General features: G+C 35.5%; 4 protein-coding genes across 4 annotated transcripts; 1 reads left to right on the top strand and 3 right to left on the bottom strand.

Annotated features, from left to right (window-relative positions):
* The first annotated feature begins 4,580 nt into the window (after positions 1-4,580).
* Positions 4,581-7,152, top strand: LOC120264822 (probable GTP diphosphokinase CRSH1, chloroplastic). The gene is given in 5 exon segments (XM_039272677.1): positions 4,581-5,040; positions 5,042-5,084; positions 5,497-6,429; positions 6,517-6,801; positions 6,896-7,152. Coding segments are annotated over 5 exon segments (1,848 nt in total). The 5' UTR covers positions 4,581-4,591; the 3' UTR covers positions 7,034-7,152.
* Positions 7,153-7,207: 55 nt separating this feature from the next.
* LOC120264823 (CBL-interacting protein kinase 1) lies at positions 7,208-10,204 on the bottom strand. The gene is made up of 12 exons (XM_039272678.1): positions 9,929-10,204; positions 9,751-9,813; positions 9,218-9,289; positions 9,012-9,119; positions 8,868-8,948; positions 8,580-8,759; positions 8,282-8,488; positions 8,074-8,178; positions 7,875-7,991; positions 7,699-7,776; positions 7,553-7,627; positions 7,208-7,446 (listed from the first exon to the last, which is right to left on the bottom strand). The coding sequence occupies exons 1-12, from the start codon at positions 10,106-10,108 to the stop codon at positions 7,327-7,329; spliced, it is 1,386 nt and encodes a 461-aa protein (XP_039128612.1). The 5' UTR covers positions 10,109-10,204; the 3' UTR covers positions 7,208-7,326.
* A 5,084-nt stretch (positions 10,205-15,288) lies between these two features.
* On the bottom strand, positions 15,289-16,773 carry LOC120264614 (two-pore potassium channel 5-like). Its single transcript, XM_039272435.1, is given in 3 exon segments — positions 15,289-15,618; positions 15,717-16,354; positions 16,356-16,773. Coding segments are annotated over 3 exon segments (1,083 nt in total). The 5' UTR covers positions 16,644-16,773; the 3' UTR covers positions 15,289-15,461.
* Positions 16,774-18,920: 2,147 nt separating this feature from the next.
* On the bottom strand, positions 18,921-23,424 carry LOC120265755 (protein TRIGALACTOSYLDIACYLGLYCEROL 4, chloroplastic-like). The gene is made up of 5 exons (XM_039273720.1): positions 23,045-23,424; positions 22,178-22,416; positions 20,495-20,836; positions 19,961-20,298; positions 18,921-19,117 (listed from the first exon to the last, which is right to left on the bottom strand). The coding sequence occupies exons 1-5, from the start codon at positions 23,314-23,316 to the stop codon at positions 18,929-18,931; spliced, it is 1,380 nt and encodes a 459-aa protein (XP_039129654.1). The 5' UTR covers positions 23,317-23,424; the 3' UTR covers positions 18,921-18,928.
* Positions 23,425-24,968: the final 1,544 nt, after the last annotated feature.

Genomic DNA, 24,968 nt, shown 5'->3' with positions numbered 1-24,968 from the left:
AAATGAAACGCCAAGAGTCAAGAAGAGTTTGTAAGAAACATAATGGGCATTCATTTTTTAATGTTTCATAACAATAATTTAATTTTTAGTACATATTTTTATAGATGTTAAATTTAAATTAATCACATATGAAAAAAAAATTATATATTAAACACCTTATAACATTGTTGATATATATAAATATTTACTAAAACAGAGTTAATAAATGCTAAATATTTGTTTATCTAATCAATTTCAAAAAGCTAAATATTAATAAATCTTGGTGGTGTGAAGTAATATATATTAATATTATATCAAAATTAAAGAAATTATTTTAAAATAATCATATTTAAATAATAAATTCTGTTTTATTTTGTATTTTTTTATAAAAATTTATTTTAAATAATAATAATATTATTATTTAATCATGCAAAATGAACACTGATTTTTATTATTATTATTTTTTTTTGGAAAAAAATGAACATTTATTGTTCATTGTTTTTGAAAGAAAGAGTCGGGGGCTAAAAAGACAAAAAGGAAGCAACTAAAAGAAGAGATCTCTAGCGCAGTAGAGCTCCAAAAAGCCGAAAGGACAAAACAAATCTCGGAGAAGAGGGAGCGAAGAGGGTTTAGTTTGCCAAAAATAAGCAAGCTCGTCGCAGAACGTTGTTGTCTTCCCGGGGATAGCGATCATGGAAATATCGGGGAAGGCCCCGAGTAGACGCTTAAGCTTCCGGGCTTCGATGATTGAACTTCCAAGCCACGCAGGATGATGGTTTTCAATCAAATTTAAAATCCCGGGGCAATCACAACAGATCCGAGAAGGTGACCACCACGCTCCAAGCAAGCTTCCAAAGCCGCCATAGCGAGACAATTCATCAGCAAGTGGAGAGGAATGAAAAAGCACCCCGAGATCCCTGCAAGTAAAATTTGACCATTAGAGGCAAGGATAATGAACCCCATCCCGTAAGAGTTGGTGACGTAAGACCATGAGGCATCGGAGAAGATGGAAATTGAGGGGATGGGGAGAATGAAGAGAGAGGCTTAGAAAACTCCCTCGTAGATCTTGCTGAGGCCAAGAAGAAATCGTAACAAAGAGAGAAGGCTCAGTCGCGAGGGTATCAAATCTGGGCTGCGGGTGTTTTTAAAAATAAGATTACACCTCTCTTTCCAAGCGAGCCAAGCCGAGAAGCAATAAGGGCCCTCGCCCGTGCACCACTGGATCGAGAGAGATTCGGAAAGGTTAGCCAAGTTCCGGATGAGAGAAAGTCGGGAGCATTAGCCGAGAGGCCAATCGACCGCAGGATAGAGATCCAAGAGCAAGCAAGCTTGGAGCAAGACCAAATAATGTGCTCCAAGTTTCTTCTTCAAGCCCACAAAAAGGGCATAAGGTGAAAGGGCCAATATTAAGCCTCAGTAAAAGCAACGCACCGATGAGAGTTTCCCATGCATCGGGTTTCCAAATAAAGAATTTTTACTCTTGGGATAGAACACAATTTCCAGATTTGGTTCCGACCATCCCAAGGGTTAGAGCACAAAGCATTGGGAACCGATGGTGTCATACACCGAGGCGAGAAGAGTGGCCTTATGATTTGGAGAAGCCCAAATCCAAACAGGATTACCCAAATGATCCATCGAAAAAAACGTTTGAGCGTATCCCAGTTGAAATTGATGCCAAATACCAAATTAAGAAGGGTTTCATTGAGGCCATCCAAGCCAAAGAAGTCAGAGAAATGAAAATCAGAGAGATCAAGATCCATATTAATGAAAGTGGGTTTCTGATTAATAGGAAGATCAAGCAAGCAAGGGTCCTTCAACCAATCCACACAAGAAGGATGGGCGGAATTGATTAAAAGATTTTGCTTGAGAAAATCGGCAGAGTTACAAATCGATTTATAAAACCAGGAGGAACCAGAAATGGACTCATTTTTCCAAGGATGCCAGTTTTGATACTTAGATTTGAAAATATCCACCCAAAGTTTGTTATCAGAGTTAAGGATAGAAAAGACATTTTTAGCCATAAGAGAATGCAAGACTAATCTAAGGTTTCTAATTCCAAGGCCTCCCTCAGGCTTACATTGGGTTGAAAGAGACCAACCCACAGTGTGGAAGCCGCTACCATTGCCCCTCCTACCCCAGAGGAAGTCCCGAGCCAACTTAGAGATCGAGTCCAAAATGGAGAGAGGAATGTTCATGACTGAAAGGAAATAGTTAGGAATGGCAAAGATGGAACTGTTAATCAAGACTGCACGACCAGCGGAAGAAATGGTAGAGTGATTCCAGGAATGAATCGCAGAATTTACACGCGAAGGAAGAAAATTTAGTTGGTTAATAGAAAGTTTCTTGGGGGAGATGGGGACTCCAAGATACATGAAAGGAAATTTGCCAATCTTAATGCCCAGAATCCTAGAAATAGCCTTGGCAATTTTGGTGTTACACCAGGAAGGAAGGAAAATCTCAGATTTATGCAGATTTGGTTTCTGACCAGGGAGCTTAAGGTAAAGATTGAGACAAAAATTACAGTTGCGAGCCACTTGTCTAGAAGCATTAGTGACCATGATAAGATCATCTGCAAACATCAGATGGTTAAAGTTTCTAGGAAGGTTGCTGTTGAAACCAGGGATCATGTTGAGGGAGCATGCTTTGTTAAGAATAGAGGTAAGAGTCTGAGAGGTCAAAATAAAAAGCAAGGATGAAAGAGGATCACCCTGGCGAACACCTCTGCTACTGGAAAACCAATCAGAGTGCTTACCATTAATAATGAGAGAGAAAGAGGCAGAGGAAAGAGAGGATTTAATCCAAGAAATCCAGCGCTCAGGAAAAAACATCCTCTGGAGGGTTGCAAGAACAGCGTTCCATTCCAAAGTGTCAAAGGCTTTTTCCACATCAATTTTGAGAATCATCCTAGGGAGGGCAGAGGAATCAGATTCTAAGCTATGGGCAATCTCTTGGGCTGCAATTATATTATCATAAGCGCCACGCCCCGAGATGAACCCATTTTGCTCAATACCCACAAGATTAGGCAAAACCAGGCGCAATCGATTGGCTAAAAGCTTAGCAATAATTTTGTAACAAACGTTACAGAGTGAAATCGGCCGGAAATCACCAACAGTTAGAGGATTATCTTTTTTCGGAATTAAAGTCACAAAGGTCTTACCCCAAGAAGAGGGAATCTGAGTAGTATTAAAAAAGTGAGAAATAGCATTGAAAAAATGATCACCAATAATATTCCAGTAGAACACATAGAACTCAACATTGAGGCCGTCTGGGCCAGGACTCTTACCCCGTGGCATAGAGGAGAGAGTTCGATAAACCTCACGCTTGGTGATAGGTTTAATCAAAGCCTCTCTATCCTCTTCACACAGAACAGGGTAATCATCCGGCAACATATTGAAGAGGGAATCCTGGTTTAAGTTTGAAGAGGCAGACCAAAGATTTTGATAAAAATCAGAGAAACACTTCGCAATAGCCGAATGGTCAGTGAAGGTCATACCTGAATCATTTTTGATGGCATTGATGCGGTTTCTGTGTCTTCTAATTTTAACTGAAGTATGAAAGAAATTAGAGTTTTGATCACCTTTGCTGAGCCACAAATTCCTGGCACGTTGCCCCCAAAAGATAGTTTTTTGTCTGATGAGGGCCTTATGACGATTACGCAAAGCACGGAGCCAGGTGTGCCTCCAGAGATCAACAGAGACCGGGAAGCCCTGATCCATGCTCAAGATCTCCCTCTCAATATTAGCAATCTCTATCTCAAGTTGACTGATCCCAAAGCGCCGCCACCTGAGAAGATTCGATTTAGTACGAGAGATAGAATGAGAGAAGGAATGCATAGGAGAGGCATTAGAGTCAATGCCCCAGGCATTAAGGACACTGTTATGGCAACCCTCGTAATCCAACCAGAAGTTATCAAAACGGAAGATTCTCTTGGAGGAGGGGGTCACAGATCTAGCGTTAAGAAAGAGCGGAGAGTGATCCGAGTTAAAGCGAGCAAGGTGTTGATTGGAGATAAAATTAAACCTGCAGAACCAACAAGAATTAGCTAAGAAACGATCGAGTCTAGCCCACCTGCGGGCTAAGCCCTCCTGGTTATTACACCAGGTGAAACAAGGGCCAGTAAAACCAAGGTCAAGAAGATTGTTGTTAGTAATGAAGGAGGAGAAATACTTAGCCTTTGAAGCGTAGTTAATGAAAGAGCCTCCCAAGTGCTCATTCTTACTGCAAATGGCATTGAAATCCCCAGTGAGAACCCAGGGAATGTTGAGTAATGAAATGGCGGAGAGGGAGTCCCAAAGGGTTTTGTGATCAGAGAGCACTTGAGAGTTATAAATGGTGGAGAGCACCCAAGAAGCAGATGAAGTCGTGATAACAAGATGGAGAGCGAGTCTAGAAATGGCGATTGGGGTAACAAACCCTACATGCTTTCGCCAGAGGACCAAAATTCCTCCAGAGAAACCCGTAGAAGGGATGGCCGCCCAATCCCATCTGGATTCAAGCCTAACACAGAAACGAAGAATGCGATCTGAATTAGTTTTAGTTTCAACTAAGCAAATAAAATCCGGGTTTAACCTATTCATTGTTGTGAAGGTGTGAGAACCACAAACTAGAATTAATGAAAACAAACTCAATGATGTGGATGAAACTGAACCAATTCCAAATCACCACCGACACCACCACCACCACCACCTCCTCCGCCGCCGCCGCCGCCGCGGCAGCCATGGCGGCCGCCGGCCACCACCTTCACGTCAACCACCTTCTCCCAAAGACACAATCCAAGCATCCACTCAAACCCATCTCCTCATCCTTCGTCTTCATCCCTCGCGGTAAACGCACTAGCCGGAGGATCCGATGCTCCGCGATGGAGCCCCTCTCTCTTTCACCCTGCGCTTCTCCTTCTTCGTCTTCTCCAATGGCGGAGCTTGTTGCGGCTTTCAATGAGCTCAGTGGCCGGATGGGCGGCGCTCTTTCCACCACATCATCGTCAAACCTTCTCTTCAAGGCATTGAAGCTCTCCATTCCTCCATTGCAATCCCTTCCCATTGCCCCTGATGGTCGCGCCCCCTTCTCGTGCTCTCTCCGTTGCTTGCCTCCTCGCTGACCTCCAGGTCTGCTAAAGCTCTCACCTTTTTTGCATTTTTTTTTTCTTCACTAATTCTCATTATAAGATGAAGATTAATTGCTCTTGTTTTAATGAGTAATTGGACTTTGTTTTTGTTATTGAGATGAATTCAGGAACAGATTACATTGAAAAGCTGGTTTCTTTGTTAATTTGTTAAAAATTTGTGTTTGTATTCTTATGTCCTTTCTTTAATTGTGAAAAAAGGAGTAGTTATGGACCTTGTTTGTGTTTCAATTATCCATTCAAGATTGAAATTGATTTTGATGTTGTTATCACTGAATTTAGCTTCAAATTTAGTGTCTTGAGAGTTTGCATTCTTGACTTAACAGTTTGAAGTGCTTTAAAGTTGAAACAAAAAGGATTTAGTGATTGATTGATTGAAATTGTTGGACTTGCAGATGGATGCTGAAGTTATATCTGCAGGCATACTCAGAGAAGCACTGATTTCAGGGGCTATAACAATGGATGCTGTGAAAGGCCAGATTGGAATTGGCACAGCTCATTTGTTGCATGAGAACTTAAGGATGAGGCACATTCCTTCTGATGTTGGAATTGTAGATGATGAGAGTGCCAGTGCATTGAGGAGGTATTGCCTGACATATTATGATATTCGAGCACTGATTTTGGAACTTGCTCTTAAACTTGATTTGATGAGGCATCTTGATTACCTCCCACGGTACCATCAGCAGATGAAATCTCTTGAAGTCATGAGGATATATGCGCCGCTTGCCCATGCTGTTGGTGCCAGTGCTTTGTCACTTGAGCTCGAGGATCTTTCCTTTCGGTATTTGTTTCCATTATCATACCTCTATGTGGATACATGGTTGAGAAGCCGTGCGGTTGATAGTAAGCCATTGATAGATGTTTACAAGGAGCAGTTGGTTCGAGCATTGGAAACTGACACTGAATTGGCAGACATGGTGGAGGATATCCAAGTCCAAGGTAGATACAAAAGCCGTTTCAGCACCATGAAGAAACTTCTCAAGGACGGCCGCAAACCAGAAGAAGTGAATGATATTCTGGGTTTGAGAGTTATCCTGAAACAGATATCTGGGGAGAACACGACAGAGATAGGAAACAGGGCGTGTTATAGAACATATGAAGTGATTCGAACAATGTGGAAAGAAGTGCCTAGAAGGACAAAGGACTACATAGGCAGACCGAAAGCTAATGGTTATAAGAGCTTACATGTTGCTGTTGATGTCAGTGAACACAAAGGAGGGATTCCTCTAATGGAAATTCAGATACGAACAACAGAGATGGACAAGTTGGCTGATGGTGGAGCGGCATCACATTCATTGTACAAGGGTGGTCTTACTGATCCAGGAGAGGTAACGAATTCCCCGGCTTTAGCTTCTGTCAATATGAATGCCCATAAAAGTTTTATGTTGCAGATTCATTGTTCTTGATTTGTTCAGGCGAAGCGGCTGAAGGCCATCATGTTGGCTGCAGCTGAGCTTGCAGCGCTGCGCCTCAGGGATTTGCCATCTTCAAATGAAAGAGGTCTTGATATTGATCAAACAAATCGAGTGTTTCGCCTTCTTGATAAAAACGGTGATGGTAGAATTAGTATCGAGGAACTCACTGAGGTGATGGAAGAGCTCGGAGCAGGAGGTAAAGATGCACAGGAACTCATGCTGCGTCTTGATGCAAACAGTGATGGTTCTTTGAGCTCTGATGAGTTTGACATGTTTCAGAGACAGGTGATGTTCTCGAGTGTTTAGACGCCGGCGTGGTCTGATTAGTTTCGGTTCTTATGGTCTTTGATTTTCATACATATTACTTTGTTTGTTTCAGGTGGAGTTCATGAGAAATATGGAATACAAAGATGATTACTACAAAACCATGCTTGGAGACAAACTTAAGATGGCTGACGACACAGGCTTAATCCAGGTTTATCGCAAAGAATTAGGAGACAAATTGGTTGTAAACTAAGATCAATCATCACTCTTGATTTCTTTCAGTTCATTCTTGAAATTCTTGGAGCAATGTAAATCAAATACTCTGTAAATTTTGATATGTATAGATGTGTGAATTTCTTAATGCAGCTTCAACGTGTTTCAGTTAACTCAGAACATGATCATGATCAATGAGAACAAAATTGTAAATTTCCACAAAATACTCTTTTTTTTAAATATATTTATTTGTGACAAAAGTGAATAACAAATTAAAAACTCTTCTTCTACGTCACAACTTGATAACTTCTATGTTCAAGAAATTTAAGTAAATCAAACAGCAGCAACAGGTCTTTCCCCTTCAAATCCATTAAGTTCTGTCATCAAGGACTGTGACTTGAGAAGTTGCTGGCTTTGACATATGCCTAAACCTTCATTTAACTCTGTGCACAACTGCATATTTTGCAAACAAAAAACAAAGAATAAACAATCAAAATAGCTAAAAATCATAACATAATAATAAAATCGGAAACATTGCAAGTGGATATAATCCAACTACCTGTCTATACAATGAAGCATCCCCATATGATTTTCTAAGCTCTACCACATACAAAGATGGGCTCAATTCAAACACCTGATGTTAAGATATGCATTAATTAGCACACATTAGAGAAACAGATAAATTGTAGAGTTTGTATGGCAAACCTCAGCACAGACTGAAAGAAAACCCTGGCTTTTGGGATTCAAAGTTGTTGAAGCTTTGCACTGTTGCATAACTTTTAGCTGTGACCACACAATAAAAGTGCAGGTCACCATCAAAGTCTTTTCATGTTTAGATAGACAAAAGCACATGAATTATTAATGTGAAAAGAAAGTACTACCTTCCCATGTCCCTTCTGGACTTGAAATCCCATTCTGCTTACAATATCCTCAATCTTCTCATATAAATCTTTGGGTGAAATATTGGATGTGAATCTGATTTTTCTTTCAGACACATCCTGCACAGCATTAAATCTCAAATCTTAACATGGAAGTGCATGATTTGATCAAACAATCAAATAGAAGAAGCAGATGTCAAACCTCTTTTTCAAAGAAACCAGAAAGATCAAGAAATGAAGACATCCCAATCAGTTGAAATGCATTGATATGTGTTGGCATATTCCCATTTTCAACTTTCTCATTGGCCTTCACAGACAAAAAAAAAAGTTCATTTGTTTAGACTTTCAGAAACAATCACAGATGAAAAGAATAAAGCAATTGGGATATTAAAGACAGCAAATTGTTCTACCTCTTTGATTGAGACAGCAGCATCCTCAAGGCTCAAATCTTCATCATCAATAGGAACAGCAGGGATATAATCTTCCTTAAACCACTTATCTGCTTTAATCCCTGCTACATTTATACGCAAAGCCGGATTTGGATTAAGAATTTTTTTTATCATGTTCTGAGCACCAGGTGATAACCATTTTGGTATGTGAGTCTCTCCTCTGTATATCTAAACAATTGAATAAAAACTATACATATTAGTAATCATCCATTACAAAGGCAGAAGCATGATGAAATGATAAAATGATAAAAGAACTCACTTTCTGATATAGAACAGCGAGATTTCGGTCCTCGAACGGAAGATGTCCGGCAAGCATTACAAATAAGATGACACCACAAGACCAGATATCTGAGATTGCACCATCATAGCCTCTGTTTGCAAGAACCTCAGGAGCAATGTAATTAGGACTACCACAAGTTGTATGCAGTAATCCATCATTCTACCAACAATATACATCACATACAACATACTAATCAGTAACATTCAATTATATTTACAAATTACATGTAGAGAAATTACATCAAATTAACTTTTACAGTTTACTTACTCCAAGATGCTGAGGCAAAGCACTGAGACCAAAATCAGATATCTTTATGTTTCCTTTTGCATCAACAAGAACGTTTTCTGGCTGTGAAATAAACTCTCTATGAGTTTACAGCAATGAAAATCAAATAGATTTTTAAATACTAACCTTTAAGTCTCTGTGAAAAACTCCTTTGTGATGGCAATAGCTAACAGCATCAATTAGCTGCTGAAAAAGCTTCCTTGCTTCCTTCTCTCTGAGCCTACCTTTCAAAGCCTTCCAAAATACAAATCAAATATTAAATTAAATTTTTAAAAAATAATAATAATAAATTTGAAAAAATCTAGTGAACATCAAAAGTTGAAAATTCTTACAATTTTGTCAAATAATTCTCCTTCATTCACATATTCAAGCACCATATAAATCTTAGTTTTGCTTGCCAATACCTGCCATACAAATAATAATTAAATACAACAAAATATCAAGTTTTGCAGGTATACATCAAAAAAATAAATAAATAAATAAATAATAGAAGAATAGCATATGCATTGCAGACATGCGCATGTGATCATATGCCATGTATGCTGTTAAGCCACGTAATACACGTTGGACAAGTGGGCCCCAACATTGACCAATCATTAGGAACTTTAGGGCCCATTTGTCTCTATTCTCATCTCCATCATCTCTCAACTCCAAGCTAATCCCACGGCTCACAATAATTACGAAAAAACAATATTTATCTATTTTTTTATTTATTTATTTAGAGAATTTCCATCTCGCCGCTGCCGAAAAAAGATCAGAACTTTATTTATTTACTAAAAAAAAACTATTTATCTATTTATTTATTTATTTAGAGAATTTCCATCTCGTTCCTGCTAGGGAACGAAACTTTGGAGATAAGACTGACCTCGTGCAATCGGACGACGTTGGGATGCCGGAGGAGTTTGAGAGTCCCGATCTCACGCTTGATCTGAGAATTGAAAACCATGAGAAAGTGATGACCAGATCGGAGAAGAAGAAGAAGAAGAAGAAGAAGAAGAAGGGGTATTATAGGAAGGAAGAACAAAAAAAAAACAGATTGAAACCTGGTCGTCAATCTTGAGGGAAAGTATGCGGCGGCGATCGAGGATCTTGACGGCGAACGGGTGGCCGGTGTCCACGTGGCGAGCGTATTTGACCTTGCCGAAGTTGCCTTCTCCGAGAGTACGGCCTATCTCGTACTTCCCCAGTCGGACCTGACGCTCGTCCGACCCTTCTCTCACCATTCCACGTGTAAGGGCGTTGAGGTACTTCGCCGGTGAATCGGGTTCAGGTCACCGCGCGCAGGGGAGGGGTTTAGTGTTGGGCAACGAAGGGAAGAGTGATGGTGGTATATAATATAAGGATGGTAGTGTGGGGACCACTCTACCTTCTCTTTTTCCCGTCACCGCGGGTTATGAAAACGTAAGCTTAACGCGGACACGTGTACCAATTGTAAGTTATCAATATTTTTAGATGCATGTTTTTTTTACAATATCATTTATGGTTAATAATTTAAAGTTAATAATGAGTAATGTGCACTGATATGAAGCGCATCTCCAGAATATTTGTAAACTCAATAATAACCCGAGTCTATCCGAAATGAAAATTTTGCGTAAAAAATCCAATATTAATAGCCCAAAGGTTTTTTTTTGTTGTTAAAATTTTTTATTTTTTTTTAAAAAAATAGATAAATTACATATATTAAAAAACAACAGAAAAAGATAGGGCGATCGCCCATACAAAACAAGCCACTAGGGGCTACCGTATATCACAAGTAGTGGAACAACAACTAACACACAACACCCAAGATATAACCCACCACAAAAGTGAGGACAAGAACTATTGAGGTATTTTATTTTATTTTATTTTTTTGTTGTTTTTATTAGTCAAAGAAAAAGAAAAATGAAATAAAATAAAAAAAAGGAATTAAAGACGTGGAGGAAATCGGTTACTTGATTGGTGGCCAAAGAGAGTTTGCTTCGTAGGAACTCCAAAGACTTCATTTAAGAAAAGTTTTTTTTTGGAATTATTCAAAATTGGTTTTTTTCTCTACTATATCTCTATATATATATATATTTCAATGTTTTAGATTATAAAAATATAATTTTCATTAAGATTGTTTAATTGAGTTTCAGTAACTAATCTAATTTTTGCGGAATGGATAGTGATAGCTGTTGAATTATTTGTACTCTTTGTTTTTGGTTATTTTAATGAAATGTGACTTGATATGGTGGACATTGATAAGAGAAGTAATTCATCAAAGAATATATATATTTGATAAGTTAATTAGTACTAAATTATAATTAAGATGTTCTCATTCCTTATATGGAGGAGTATAAGCTTGTAGAATAATACATTTTGTTCAAAGATTTTGAAATAGTCAAATGTGTTTAAATATTTTTTTAAAAAATCTTTTCCTTTAATTAAAAGTTATTTATGATTCAATGATGCGAGGGATTCTAATATAAAAAAAGATCTAATTTAACAACTGATTTGGTTGTACATCATATTCAACTTATATTGAATTTTAAAATCCATTGAATTAAATACTGAATTTCTAAAAACTTAGTATTCAACTAAATAAAATACCTCAATAGTGTGTTACTTCCAACCAAATCAATTTATGTTTTAATTGTATATGCAATACAAAAATTAATAAGACAATTTTATTTTTTTATTAATTAAAATATGTTTAGAAACTAGTTTTTTTAAAATAATTATTAGTAAAAATTAGATAAAAAGTGAACATTAAAGTAATGCTTGAGTTTGGATAAGAGCAACATCTGATATGGAAAACAAAAAAAACAAAACAAAAAGCAACATAATTATAAAACATAAATATCATTGTCAATATATTTTTTGAGTGTGTTGGCCAACTAGACAATTGTTAAGTGATTTAAAAAAATTATATAATAATAAGAAAAAATAATTATAATGTCAAGTTACTTTTTCTTTAGATTAACTTTATGTGGGGGTTCTCTGTGTGGCAACTGGCAAGTGAAGGCAAAAAAACAAATGAAATGAGTGACTTTAAAAACAATGACAAGCACCCAATTGTTGAAGTGACATGATAATAAAGGCTAATAGTACTTTTTAGATGACTTAATTGAGGTGCAAGTTGCCTAATTAATTTTCTTGTGCCTCCAATCCAAAGGCTTTGGAAAAGGCATTGTTTCTAATATTGTAAAATATTGGAATCATGGCTTATCTTGTGAAACCTATGGTTGATTTTTTTTTTTAATTTTTAGAAAAATGGTTAAATCATGTGTAATGGTTGAGATTCTTTGATGAAATAGTGGCTCAACAAGATTTGAAAAAGTCAATAGATGACGTCAATTAATTTATTTATAACCGTGCAAATTAACATACTCAATGAATAATATATATATATATATATATATATATATAATATCGATAGATGACCATAGAGTGTTTTTTTAGTAAAAAGGAGCAGGTCATGGACTTACAATCTTTAAATGAAAGTGATTTAAATTACCGACTTTTATTTGGAACGAGAATAAGCTACTAGTTTTCTATTATTTTATTTTAAACAAAAAATAGATAGAACACAATTCATTAGCAATAAAATCAAATATTATAAAAAAAAAAAAGAATGTGAAAGAAAAAGTACATAAACATGATCTACTAAATATAGAGAGACCGATTTAAGTGGATGAGTAAATGACAAAGAAGAATAGGTGAGCCTTTTTACAATACAAAAATGAACTTGCTGAACTAATTTTGATTAGACATCATCCCCCCTTAGATTGTTTTTAGCGTCGGTACATGACCTGAGTTACATTTAAAATTCTCCTCATAATGTTGACTAAATCCTTCAATGTTGTCTTTTTGTACTTTTAGTCACAGTATAAACACTCAAAAAAAAAACATTCGATTAATTTTAATTGTTCTCTTTTACTATAAAGGAGGCCATGACTAAAATTTTGAAGTTGTTTAAAGGATGAATTTTATTTATTTTAATTTTTTTTAATGAAAATAAATTAAATTTTCACTTATCTTTTATTAATCCAAAAACAACATGAACAACTAGTATGAACCGCTGAAGAGATCCTTATAAGTGCCATCATCCATACATAAATAATAAATCATGTAATTAAATAATTCTACTTAATATTGCTTTGTTTTAAAAAAATTAAATAGCTATTTTTAATTTTTTATATTTCCCAACTTTGCATTTATTCAACTTTTCACATGCACAAATAGTGATTAATCTTTTTGTCGGTTAGCTTGTACTTTTTGACACGTTTTGAGAAATAATGCCACACCTTCTAGAATGATAATTATTTATTATATACATAAAAAGTAAAAAGTTCAAGGGAGGAAATAACTAAGAAGTGCCACAAGTTGCACATTACTTAATTTTAATATTCTTGAAAAAATAAAAAGTTATTTCTTTTGACAATATTCAGTTTCAAAGAGTTTGAACACATTAATTAAGAAAATTAATTGAAATTAATGAGATCCACATTTTTAACATTGAAATTGAGTTTGACCATGCAATCTGTCTCTTAACTTAGGGGAAAAGCAAATATCATTGGAACATAAATACATAATTTTCTTTTGATAAATCCATAAAACTCATCCTTATTTCAAATATATATATATATATTTATTTATTTATTGTAGCCTAATTTTTTTATATAAAGAGTTTAAAATAGTAATTTAATTTTTTTTTTATTAAAATTAAATGACATGACATGTGCATTTTTCCAACCCAAAAATCACACAGTTGAGTTAATTATATTAATGAATCTTAAATTTTTGTGTACTTTTTCAACTCTAAAACATGCTCTCAAATAATTTATGAATTATTTGATACAATTTGATCAGATAGAAAATGATTATTCAAGGAAGATCCCTACATAGTTGTCATCACTTTAAAGTTTGTTTATCATTTTGCATAACTCTACTGGGATTAGATTTATGATGGATATCTAACCATCACTTGTGCGGTTAGTTTACGTCTCAATATTTTTATTATTATTTTTAATAAAAAAATAAATTATTATTTTATTAAAAAATAATACATAATAAGAAAAAAGAAACACAGAATAAAAAATTAGAATAGTAATATTGTTATTTTTGGCTAGTGACAACTTACTTCTATTTTTTTAAATATTTATTTTTTTCCTAATTTTATTTTTTTATATATTTTATGTGATCATTAATCTATATAAAAAAATAATAATAATAATAATAATAATAATAAATGACAAAGTAGGAACCCGTGGAACCTAACCCACATAAAGTAGTACCAGTGCTTTTGACTAAGCAAATGACACCAATGCACAACAACTTTTGCACCAAAAGCCAATAAGACTATGCTTGATACTTGTGGTTGGTACCAATCCTCAAAACACATGGATCACAAGATGAATATATATATATATAAATATATAAACACTTTAAGGACAACTATTCACTGGATTGCATTGAATAGGTGGACAAATAGACAATTATTGTGGCCTTTGTACTATCAGTAGTAATTATCATCAAAATTAAGAAGCAAAAGATTTTTCATTACATGCATGTCAAACATGCCAAGCATTTGTCATAATTAACTAGAAATGAATTCAATGCAAAGTTTAAATTGAGTAGCAATGAGTCATGAATGGAATGGCATGACAAGGCGTTGGCTAGTCACAAGTTTTCATTGATTGATTGCTTTGGAATAATGGTGTCCAAACGTTGCATAACCCATTATCATCTTAATTAATTTTGATTTAAATTCAATATATTCAATTTCTTTTAATTAATTACAACAAAGGTATTTATTATTATTATTATTAATGTTTTATTAATATCAAAATTTCATTCTATTTGATTAAAAATGAACCAAACCTTATCATTCACAAAAACATTTAATTAATATACATATGGGCGTTGGCATGTCACATGTGCCCCATATGTCTTGTTTTGAAAATGATTTTTAATTACTAATTTTCTCTATTTTAGAAATTTAAATTAAGAAGATTATCTTAAAATTTAGCTTTATAGTTTTTCAATATATATATATATATATATACCTTCAGATATTTAGGGACCACAAAGCTAAATTGGTACTCCAAATTTTGAAAGGGCATCCCTTCCAAAGGCCACATTTCTAGCACCATGAATCCAAGTAGTACACTACTGATAAGGACTATTAACAGGAACAAGATTCATGACCTCAAACCCTACAAAAATGATTCAAACCAATTTTGGCTCATTTATTCCTGCCAAATAAGTTTTTCTTATTGATAAAGACTCTAACAGGACCTAATTCATGACCTGAAAACCACAAATAAATTTTTCATTTGCCCACGTTACACATAAAATATTGCAAACATGATTGAAAACAAAGGGCCCAAGACCATAAATGCACAGACAAATTCAAAATTTCAAACCAAAAAAAAATAACATATAAACTCAATCATATCTTTATACCAAATATTCAACAAAATTTTCTTACTACATTTTCAAAAATTGAAAATTTGTTGTACACCACATATATTTATATACATATCTTTGTACAAAAGATTCAACTAAAATTTCCTTCATACACTGATGTATATATAATATTACACATCTCATTTACTATACCTGTAATTTCCTGTAGTTAAGTAAATCAATTAAAGTTATCTTTCCAGTATTATTACAGTCAAGCTTGTTGAACTGGTCACAAATTTGCAACACATCATTCTCTTTCACTATCCCCATCTCTCTCAACTTGAAAACTGCATACTCTGATTTACTGCATAAACAATTATATCATAAAAAAAAAAAAAAATTGCATTAGCACAAAAAAAAAATAAAAACATTGATAAAGCACAGACAGACAAACAGACAGACCTGATAAAACCATTGTGATTGAGATCTGCAGCAAGCAAATCTTCCACAGTCAAATTTCTGTGTAGTGACCATTTTGCAATTCTTTTGTGGCGTTTATTAATTCTTGCCTCAGCTAAATATATGAATGATTTGGCAACTGCAAGTGTTGATATTAACAACCACAAACAAGCAAAAACTCTTCCTTTCATGGTTTTGAAAGCATGATCTCCATATCCAACTGTTGTGACAGACATCACGGACAAATACAATGAGTCCATGAAATCCAAACCTTCAAGAAAGCTCAATGCGGAAGCGCCGATGGCGATGCAAAGAATGACGACGCTGATGGCGAGGAGAACCTTCATTCGAATCCTCATTCGGCCTTTCTCGGCGTCAAAGATGTAGTTTGATGGGCCTGTACCGTGGCGGATGATGCTTGTTAAGAATTGGGTTTCTTGGTGGTCGAGAAATCGGTTGACGGCGCCGGAGAGAAGGACTTCGATGAAGCCGAAGCCGATGAGGACGAAAACGCAAGATAAGAGCTTGGTTATGGGGGTGAGAGGTGCGATGTCTCCGTAGCCGATTGTGCAGAGAGTGACGACGCAGAAGTAGAGGGCGTCGATGATCGGATGAGTCTCGATGCCGGAGAAAGCATTGGGGATTGAAGGTGTAGGTGAGAACGCCGAGAGAGAGGTAGAGAAGGAGGAGGAGAGATGCATGCCTGAAGATTGAGCCAGAGGAGGAGTTGTTGCTCCTGAGATTAGGGTTTGGAACGGGGTTGACTTCGGCCATGATGGCGGCCATGGCTGGGGCCGTGCTGGAGCGGTGGAGAACGGAGCGGTTGAGAGAGGGGAGATTGATTGAAGAGGATTCGGAGGTGGTGGAGATTGGTGATGGGGATTCTTCGATCTCGGAGGAAGTCAGGAGAGGTTCGTCGTGATCCGCCATTGGAGATGGTCTTCTTCAAGGAACCGAGCAAGAAGAGAGGTTGAGAGATCTGAGACGGAGGGCTTGGATTTGATCTGGGGATTTGGTTTTTTGATGTGGGGCTGAGATAGTTTATACAAGTATAATTATATTATATTTATTATTATAACTTATAAGAGACGTGTGGGAAATTACAATTGTGCCGCTTAAAGAATATATATATATATATATATATATATTAAAATTTTTAAATTTGTCAAAATTAAAATTGGAATTTGTTTTATTTTATTATTTTTTTTTGAAATTTTTTATATTTTTGAGTATACATCCTTATAAACTATTTGTATATACTTATATAGGTTTATGGTGAGAAATAAACTAGTAAAATCAATGGTGTCTTGGTCTATTAATATTGAGTCTTTTTTTTGTGAAAGATTTTCATTTTGAGAAAGACTCGGGATTAAAATCTATCTCAAGATGAAAGCATTGAGATTGCAATGCACTTTACATCAGTGCATGCATCGACTATTAACTTTAAATGAGAGTTTTAATGTAACAAAAAATTAATTTAAATTTTTTTAGGAGTAAAATGAAATTTAATTTGGTTTTTTAAATAATTTTCAAAAATATAAAGTATTTTAGTGGTGTATGTAAATGCAAATAACATTGAATTGAATTACAGGGGAATACGACAAAAACATACGGTTCTCTTTTCAGCAATACAATAACGATTGCACGTCTCGGCATGGACACGCAAGCAAAAATTGAAGGGGAAAACCCATTAATAAAAAACAGAGGCCAATGAAATTACGACACGGTGGAAAAACGGTCGGGTTGTTCTTTCTTGTGCTTTGATCAAAGTTGAGATTTGTCGTTTCGTTGCGTGTAAACTGAGGTTGCTCACTTAATGGGAATATTAACAGGTGCCACTTTTTTCAAGACAAATAATAGCAATAATACATAATTATATGGTGTATATATATCTATCTATTTAATGACCATTTGGTTTTGATACACGATCTATTTAATGACCATTTGGTTTTGATACACGATCTATTTAATGACCATTTGGTTTTGATACCCGATCTTTTATGTAGAGTGTTTATATTTTTGCTATTGAAAAGGATTTGAATATAAGATACAAGTAAATTAAAATATTAATTTTTTGCTACTAGTCCCTATCTAATGACCATTTAGTTTCGATACCCGATTTTTTACATAGAGTGTTTATATCTTTGCTGTTGAAAGAGATTTGAATATCAGACATATGTAAGTTAAAATATTAATTTCTTGCTACTAGTCCCTATCTAATGTGCATTTAGTTTCGATACCCTTTTACGTAGAGTGTTTATATCTTTGGTGTTGAAAGAGATTTGAATATCGTACACACGTAAGTTAAAAATATTAATTTCTTGCTACTAGTCCCTATCTAATGTGCATTTAGTTTCGATACCCTTTTACGTAGAGTGTTTATATCTTTGGTGTTGAAAGAGATTTGAATATCATACACATGTAAGTTAAAATATTAATTTCTTGCTACTAGTCCCTATCTAATGTGCATTTAGTTTCGATACCCGATTTTTTTACGTAGAGTGTTTATATCTTTGCTATTGAAAGAGATTTGAATATTAGACACATGTAAGTTAAAATATTAATTTCTTGCTACTATTCTCTATCTAATGACCATTTAGTTTTGATACCCAATCTTTTGCGTAGAGTATTTATATCTTTGCTGTTGATAGAGATTTGAATATCCAGTAAGTTAAAATATTAATTTCTTGCCACTAGTCCCTATCCAATGACCATTTAGTTTTGATACCTGATTTTTTGCGTAAAGTGTTTATATCTTTGTAGTTAAAAGAGATTTGAATATCAAACACAAGTTAAAATATTAATTTCTTACTACTAGTCACTGTACATATCTTTTATATAGAGTATTCAGATTCTTGCTCAAGAAAAAAAAAAAGTTTGAATTTTAACTCACATAAAGTGAAAAAACACAAATAGATTGAAACATAAACTTCTTGCTTGTGCAACACAAGCCTTATGATGTTTCTTGTCCACTTTATCATATATATATATATATATATAAAAAAGATTATTCTAATAGAAATTGATTAGTGAGAAAATTAGTAGAGATAATTATTTGTTGAATTCAATCAATTTAAAGTCAAATAATAACACTAACTTTTTTTTTTTAAAAAAAAAAAACTCATTCGATTAAAGTAAAGAGTATCATTGAATTACAACAGAAACAATTTGGGACCATGGTTAACAACAAAATGCTGAGAGATTTAGTTTTTTTTTTAGCTTTCAAAGAATCGGAGCTCAATCATAAACTCTTGATTGTTAAGGGAGTACCAAGCAGTTGCTCTAGCTGAACCCAAGACCTTCAGGGCCCAGTCTATGGCCAATATTGAACCCTCTACTCGGCCAACATTCTTCGTATCTGCCACAATTCTGGAATCAGCTCGGAAACTGAACGGTCCAATCAGCTACAGTTTGCACAAATAAATCCTCATCAATCAACAGATATATATAATATATGTATAAAGAGCGATGACACTCAAATATGCATATCTTATCTACCACTGGTAATGTGTCAATATAGTGTACCAATAATCAATGCAAGAGAACACTTGTAGCATGGTATTTCATTTGTTGTTGGACTACCACCACTTGGAACAATCAAAAGAGATGTGATCTATCAAATAGGTTTACTCTCTAGTATGACAAAGGTTTTCTAGTCACTAATCGTGCAGTGGGTCATCATCCAAGCTATAATAATAAGAACCAGTTCAATGAAACAACTCAACAGCTTACCTTCTTCTGGTTTGTATACTCACCGATGTTTTCACACTTGATATGAAGTTCAATTAACTTTCGAGGAAAGGGCATCAATTAATTGACAGATTAGCTACGCATTGTCGCCTTGCACCTAATTTGTTTCTGTTTCATAGAAGGATGTATCTTACCATATGGATTTATGGATGCTAGTGCCAGTACAGGTTTTCTTCCAGTGATCATTGGTTGTTTCCCATTGTGGTGTATCATGTGTGGTTCTAGCCATCATGTAGCTTCTTTAACCGAAAAAGGTTCTTTCACACTTGATCCTATAATAATATGACTACCAAAGAATACTGACCCTATAAGTTCTAAATAACTATAACACGCCAAATTCAAGACATCCTTTGACCTGTCTTGTTCATTCTAGGAATCGTACTGTAGAATCACATAAATAGTTTGGTATTATAAAAAGTATATAAGAAAATGTGGAACCCCATGTAAACTCTTGAAAGTAGAGGGAGGGAAAACTAAATTAGTTTAGACTTAGATACCTGTTGCTGAAGAGACACTGTGAGTTGTGGACATATTGCACAAAGTAGTTCTGGCTCTGGGCGCTGAGAATGGTAAAATTGTTTTGCAACACGAGCAGCACCACTTAGGAATGATGAACCTGAAGGGAAATCGAGGCGAGCATGTATCCTCGTAAGATCAAAAAAGAGCCGCTGGAAGTTTCCATGTTGAGCAGTACAAGAAATGGTGGCAAAAAGATCACCAATGAGTGCAAAGTTTTGTTTCTCGAAATATAAATTCAATGATTCGTGTTGCTGAAGCCCGTCTTTCACCAAAAACCTGGTTGAATTTTCTCCGAGTGATGCACTGACTACAGCACCTAGAAGCAACAAAAGTATCACCTTCCATTAATTGACAAACAACTTGGTTAATAATGAAAATAGCATAAAAGATCTGCAATAAAACTAAAACAGTACCTAGGTGCTAAACAGCAAGAGGCAGAAATGTTAAGAGGAGCTACGCAAAATTTTCTATCTCATAACAAAGGATAACTTTTCTCAGCATTTTTCTCTTACCAATGGTCCCTGATGCTGAAACATGTGGATCCGAAAGAAAAGCATCATAAGGTTGAACCATCTTTAGCTTGCCCTCTTTCTTTCTCCAGAAGTCCACAAATCTTCTTATGGATATAACAGTCTTTGCACACAATCCAGGCAGCAAAGACAAAGGTATCTGACTTTTTTGAGAACTTAGGTGCTTGGGTTGTCCACTGTTATGCTGTAAGCTTAAATGGTAGTTAATGCCAGAAGGTGATGCCACTGAAGCAAGATCAACCCCCATCGACAATGGTACATCCCAATATGTCCCATCTTGATCAACATAAAGTGCGGGGCAAGCGGCTCCAACTGTAGATTGTGCTGCGAAAACTGCAAAGCTCCAAGGAAACACAACCAGAAGAATAATTTGAAAGCAATCTCGTAAATTGAAATTTTTAGTGAGGTAGCAATCTCTGGGAGTGAATCAACAATGTCACAAGCACTCATGGAACATAAATGTCATATAAAAAGCAAAGGGCTTACAATAGAGTAGCTATCAAATTATACCTCAAGGCTGAACTTTCTCATAGACAAAATAGGAACATGTCATAGCCCGAATGCCAAATATTAATTACTAAGTTCAAGACATAAAGTTGGAAAAAACTGAATGTTTAATGAGTAAATGTTCAGACCAAATAAAGTAAATTACTTGTTCATGGACATATTGTACTGAACAGAAGAATTCTCGGCAATTTAATAGTGCAAAGGTGATGTGAATAATCATATAATCATAACATGATATCCTATCCAATATCTCAATAGCACTAGAAGCAATAAGTAACAGTAACAGAATGCTATTATCTGCCAAGCAGTGAAATTCCCAGGTCTTTTAAAGTAATTTACATATCATTGCAGTAGTGGTGTCAAAAGGCTGTCTTGCAGCAAATCATTTCGCAGGAAAATTTCCCTTGTCTTCATTCTCCCTATATTTAATCAGGATTCGTTCATACCAATTGTTGTATAACTTCTTCACTCCATTCAATGGGAAACTAAATGGATGCCACTGAGTTCATTCCTCCTTTTGCATTGTAATGGCACAACTCTATTTATCACTCAACTCCATCATTGGTTTCTTATTCCCAAAAAAAAAAAAAAACCCCTTCATTCTTTGGAATGACCAGCATGTTATTCAGGTGGTCAACTTCACCAAAGTATCCCTTACATGCATTGCAATGATATTGACTAGTCACACACCTTTAGACTGTAGTCAAAAAGAATGTGCATGACCATGCAAGATAAAGTATCAAGATGTGGATGCCGTAATGAAAGGAGATATAAGAAGTACAATAAAGTCAGCTACAAGAAAATGAAGAAATCCTAGAAGTCCTAAAGAATAGCAAACACAACTGCAGAATTTGTATTGACAAGGTTGCGCTGAAGAAAAAAATTCATCGAGGATACCTAAAAGGAGTGTGCAAGCAATAGGGCAGAGGACATAAAGCACGGCATTCTTAAGATTTGGCAGGTGGAGGTGGCACAGAAGGACATCAAGAAGCTACCCCTGATAATAGGACTACACCAAAAATCCAGACGACCAGTTAGTGATCCTAGCATGTGAAATTGAATATACAGGGGAAAAAACCTCTATTAGAGCAGATTTTAGAGATATCAAATGTAATACAAATGAATTGCACAAGTCATAGAATCAAAATATAGGCATACTTACCTCATGATTGAAAATAACTTTGCCTCGAGTTCCTTTCTTTATATTGTATGTCTCAACAAGTAGAGAAGAATCTGATGGAAACCACAATTCTGTACCAAGCCCAAAAGAAAACATATCATGTATATTACTCATTATGTTCTTAGACCATGAAGCCTTGTTAAGATGATCTGATGCCTTCTCTTTGATGAAGGAAAAAATCTTCTGGACATGGAATTGCTCCAAAAGTGACAAAGTCCTGAACAAGATAATGAACTAAATTAAGTCAAAATATGAATGGAATCACTTAACCATTTCGACCTATGTAAACCATCTCAACAAAACCTTCAACAACCTAAACTTGACAAACGAAGTCACACAGGTAATTGGAAGAAGACTTGGCATTTCCTCTGAAGCATTATATCTGGCAGCAGGGGATAAAGATCATAAGACCAATCCAAGCTTCTCCAATCCACCCAATAAAAATCTTTATCTTCAACAAGTTAGGAAAAAAACTTTTAACAGTAGACATAGAATGTTTCCAAAAATAACCACTCAATGAAAAACTTCAATCTGCATCAACTAATACCCAAATGAACAAAAAATCCTAAGTTCAGCCAAAAAAAGCTCAAGCAACAATTTCACTACAACTATCCCAAAACAACAATCTTCAACCAAAATCCAGTTTTTCAACCACTAAATTATAAATATTCAAAACAAGCTTTACAAATCCCAGTTCAAGACGGGCACAAACCAACCAAAACCAACAATTTCAGATACTTGATCACAAATACTTCAAGGAATATAAATCCTTCTAATACACCGCCAGTCCGAGACGCTGCAAAACCTTAAATTTGAGAAAAATACAACAACAACAAAGACATTACCAGTTCTCCCGGAGATGCAGGTTGTGATTGTGGTGAAACAGGAATCCCTGGCCGCCATTGTCGACATCGCCGGAGTAGGATGGAACGAGCGGTAGTGACATGAAGCGGTGCATGAAATCAAACTGCTTGGGCCTCGTAATTCGAACTCCACGCGAGATTCCCAATGGTAGAGGGTCACCAGGCACCGCCCTCGCGGTTCCCTCCATGGTCACTGGTGTCTCGGCATCCAGCTCCAATCCTCCGCCATCCACCGCCCATCTCATCCTCCTCATCGTCCCTCTCTCCCTTCCACGGTCGGAGAGAGCTCGGAAACTCCAACGACGGCGAGCCAAAACCTTCGCCTTTGCGTGGTTTGGGGAGAAGAGAGGATCAGGTAGCAGTGCTCGCTAGCTAGTGTGCGGAAACGGGTGGCGGGTATAGTCATATTTTATACCCGATCCGTTTAAATTTAGCAAACGGATCAAAAATTTAAATCCGCAAAACTATATTGATCCGATAACCCGTTTAATACATGTGATTCCGCCAATCCCTTAATATTATTTGATTTAAACATATTTTTTTAAAGACTTTACAAAAATAAATGTTTCCGGTTTTGGTCTTGAAATATAATTATTAGTATCTAACATTATTTTATTAGTAAAAATCTCAAAAATTAATATAAATTATGTATTTTTTTTTAAATAGGTTACTCATGCCATTATATATATATATATATCCACCATCTTGTTTAACATAGATCTTTTTTTTTTAATTTTATTTCTGTATATATATCAAAGTTAATAAACCATTGGTTTGTTTATAATAAAAGCAAATACAATAACATTACGATGAGTGATCTCAACCAACATCCATTAGTTTGTGAAAAATTTGAACATAATACATTTAAATTTTAAAAAAAAAGACAATGACTAATATGTAGGTACATGGCACCTAGAAAATGGTCGGTGAAGATGAAAAAAAATTTAGCCCGAATTAATGATGATTATTAAGTCTCAAGGGTTGTTGATTCGGGACGCCAAAGTCCGAAATTTTTTTTCACTTTCAAGACTGTAGATACGTTGAGATTAGATATATGATTAATTTTAAAAATAATTAAAAATGACAAAAGCAAAATATGATTTAAAATTCCAGCGTTTACCAAATGCTTCAAACAATTACCCAAATCAGGGGTCACATGTCTCCTTGAGCAAAAAGCTCAATATCCCTCCTCCAAAACATCCTAAAGTTCAAATATTAAAAAAATAAAGGAACTGATCGAGACTGTGTATGCAATCAAAGTGGTGTTGGTTTAATCCACATGGGGCCCATGAGCATATGCAAATCTCAAAGGGTGATCTATTTTCTCTGTTCGTGACCTGCATGGTACTATTTTGCCTGTGTTGGTGTAGTGTCGTACTGGTAGCAAGATTTAGCTTATTAAACTTCTGGATCCTTGGTCAGTCTCCTGTGACTGTTGGTTGTACTGAAGTTTAGTCTGATTTACTTTTCTCTATACTTTTCTTTTCTTCTTTTTTTGAACTCTTGTAACATTTTCATCTGGTTTTGTTTTTTGCTGAATGAAAAGAGTGTGCAAGTTAGCTGTGTTAGTATTCTGAGTGAGGTTGCATTATCTCCGGCGGTGAGTGCTGTTGAGATCACAAAACTCAGTCCAGTTTCAAAACCTACACATGGTATCAGAGCGAAACCAGGTGCATGACAAAGTATCTCCGAGCAGAAGACATGGCGATTACTACTCAACAGGCGACCAAGGATGGAATGGTGCCGCTGCAGTATCCTATGCTCACTCCCACTAACTACTCAACCTGGGCAATCAAGATGGAGGCAAACATGGACGCTCAAGGTGTATGGGAGGCAATCGATCCGATTGATGGAACGACAGTGGATTTAAGGAAGGACAAGATGGCTCGCGCTTGCATTTTTCAAG

The sequence above is a fragment of the Dioscorea cayenensis genome, chromosome 7 (genome assembly GCF_009730915.1).
Source record: "Dioscorea cayenensis subsp. rotundata cultivar TDr96_F1 chromosome 7, TDr96_F1_v2_PseudoChromosome.rev07_lg8_w22 25.fasta, whole genome shotgun sequence".
NCBI classification, from domain to species: Eukaryota; Viridiplantae; Streptophyta; class Magnoliopsida; order Dioscoreales; family Dioscoreaceae; genus Dioscorea; species Dioscorea cayenensis.
This window is presented reverse-complemented; position numbering and strand designations above follow the sequence as displayed.

Bases quoted from the DNA above. Each gene is read 5' to 3' on its own strand.
- LOC120264823 (XM_039272678.1), bottom strand. From the start codon at position 10,108: ATGGTGAGAGAAGGGTCGGACGAGCGTCAGGTCCGACTGGGGAAGTAC. The intron at 9,814-9,928 runs GTTTCAATCTGT...TTCAATTCTCAG, and splicing joins CCCTCAAGATTGACGACCAG to ATCAAGCGTGAGATCGGGAC. The intron at 7,447-7,552 runs GTAGTTGGATTA...CAAAATATGCAG, and splicing joins ATGCTTCATTGTATAGACAG to TTGTGCACAGAGTTAAATGA.
- LOC120265755 (XM_039273720.1), bottom strand. From the start codon at position 23,316: ATGAGGAGGATGAGATGGGCGGTGGATGGCGGAGGATTGGAGCTGGAT. The intron at 22,417-23,044 runs GTAATGTCTTTG...TATCTTGTTCAG, and splicing joins CTGCATCTCCGGGAGAACTG to GACTTTGTCACTTTTGGAGC. The intron at 20,837-22,177 runs GTATGCCTATAT...CAGTTTTCGCAG, and splicing joins TATTTTCAATCATGAGGTAA to CACAATCTACAGTTGGAGCC.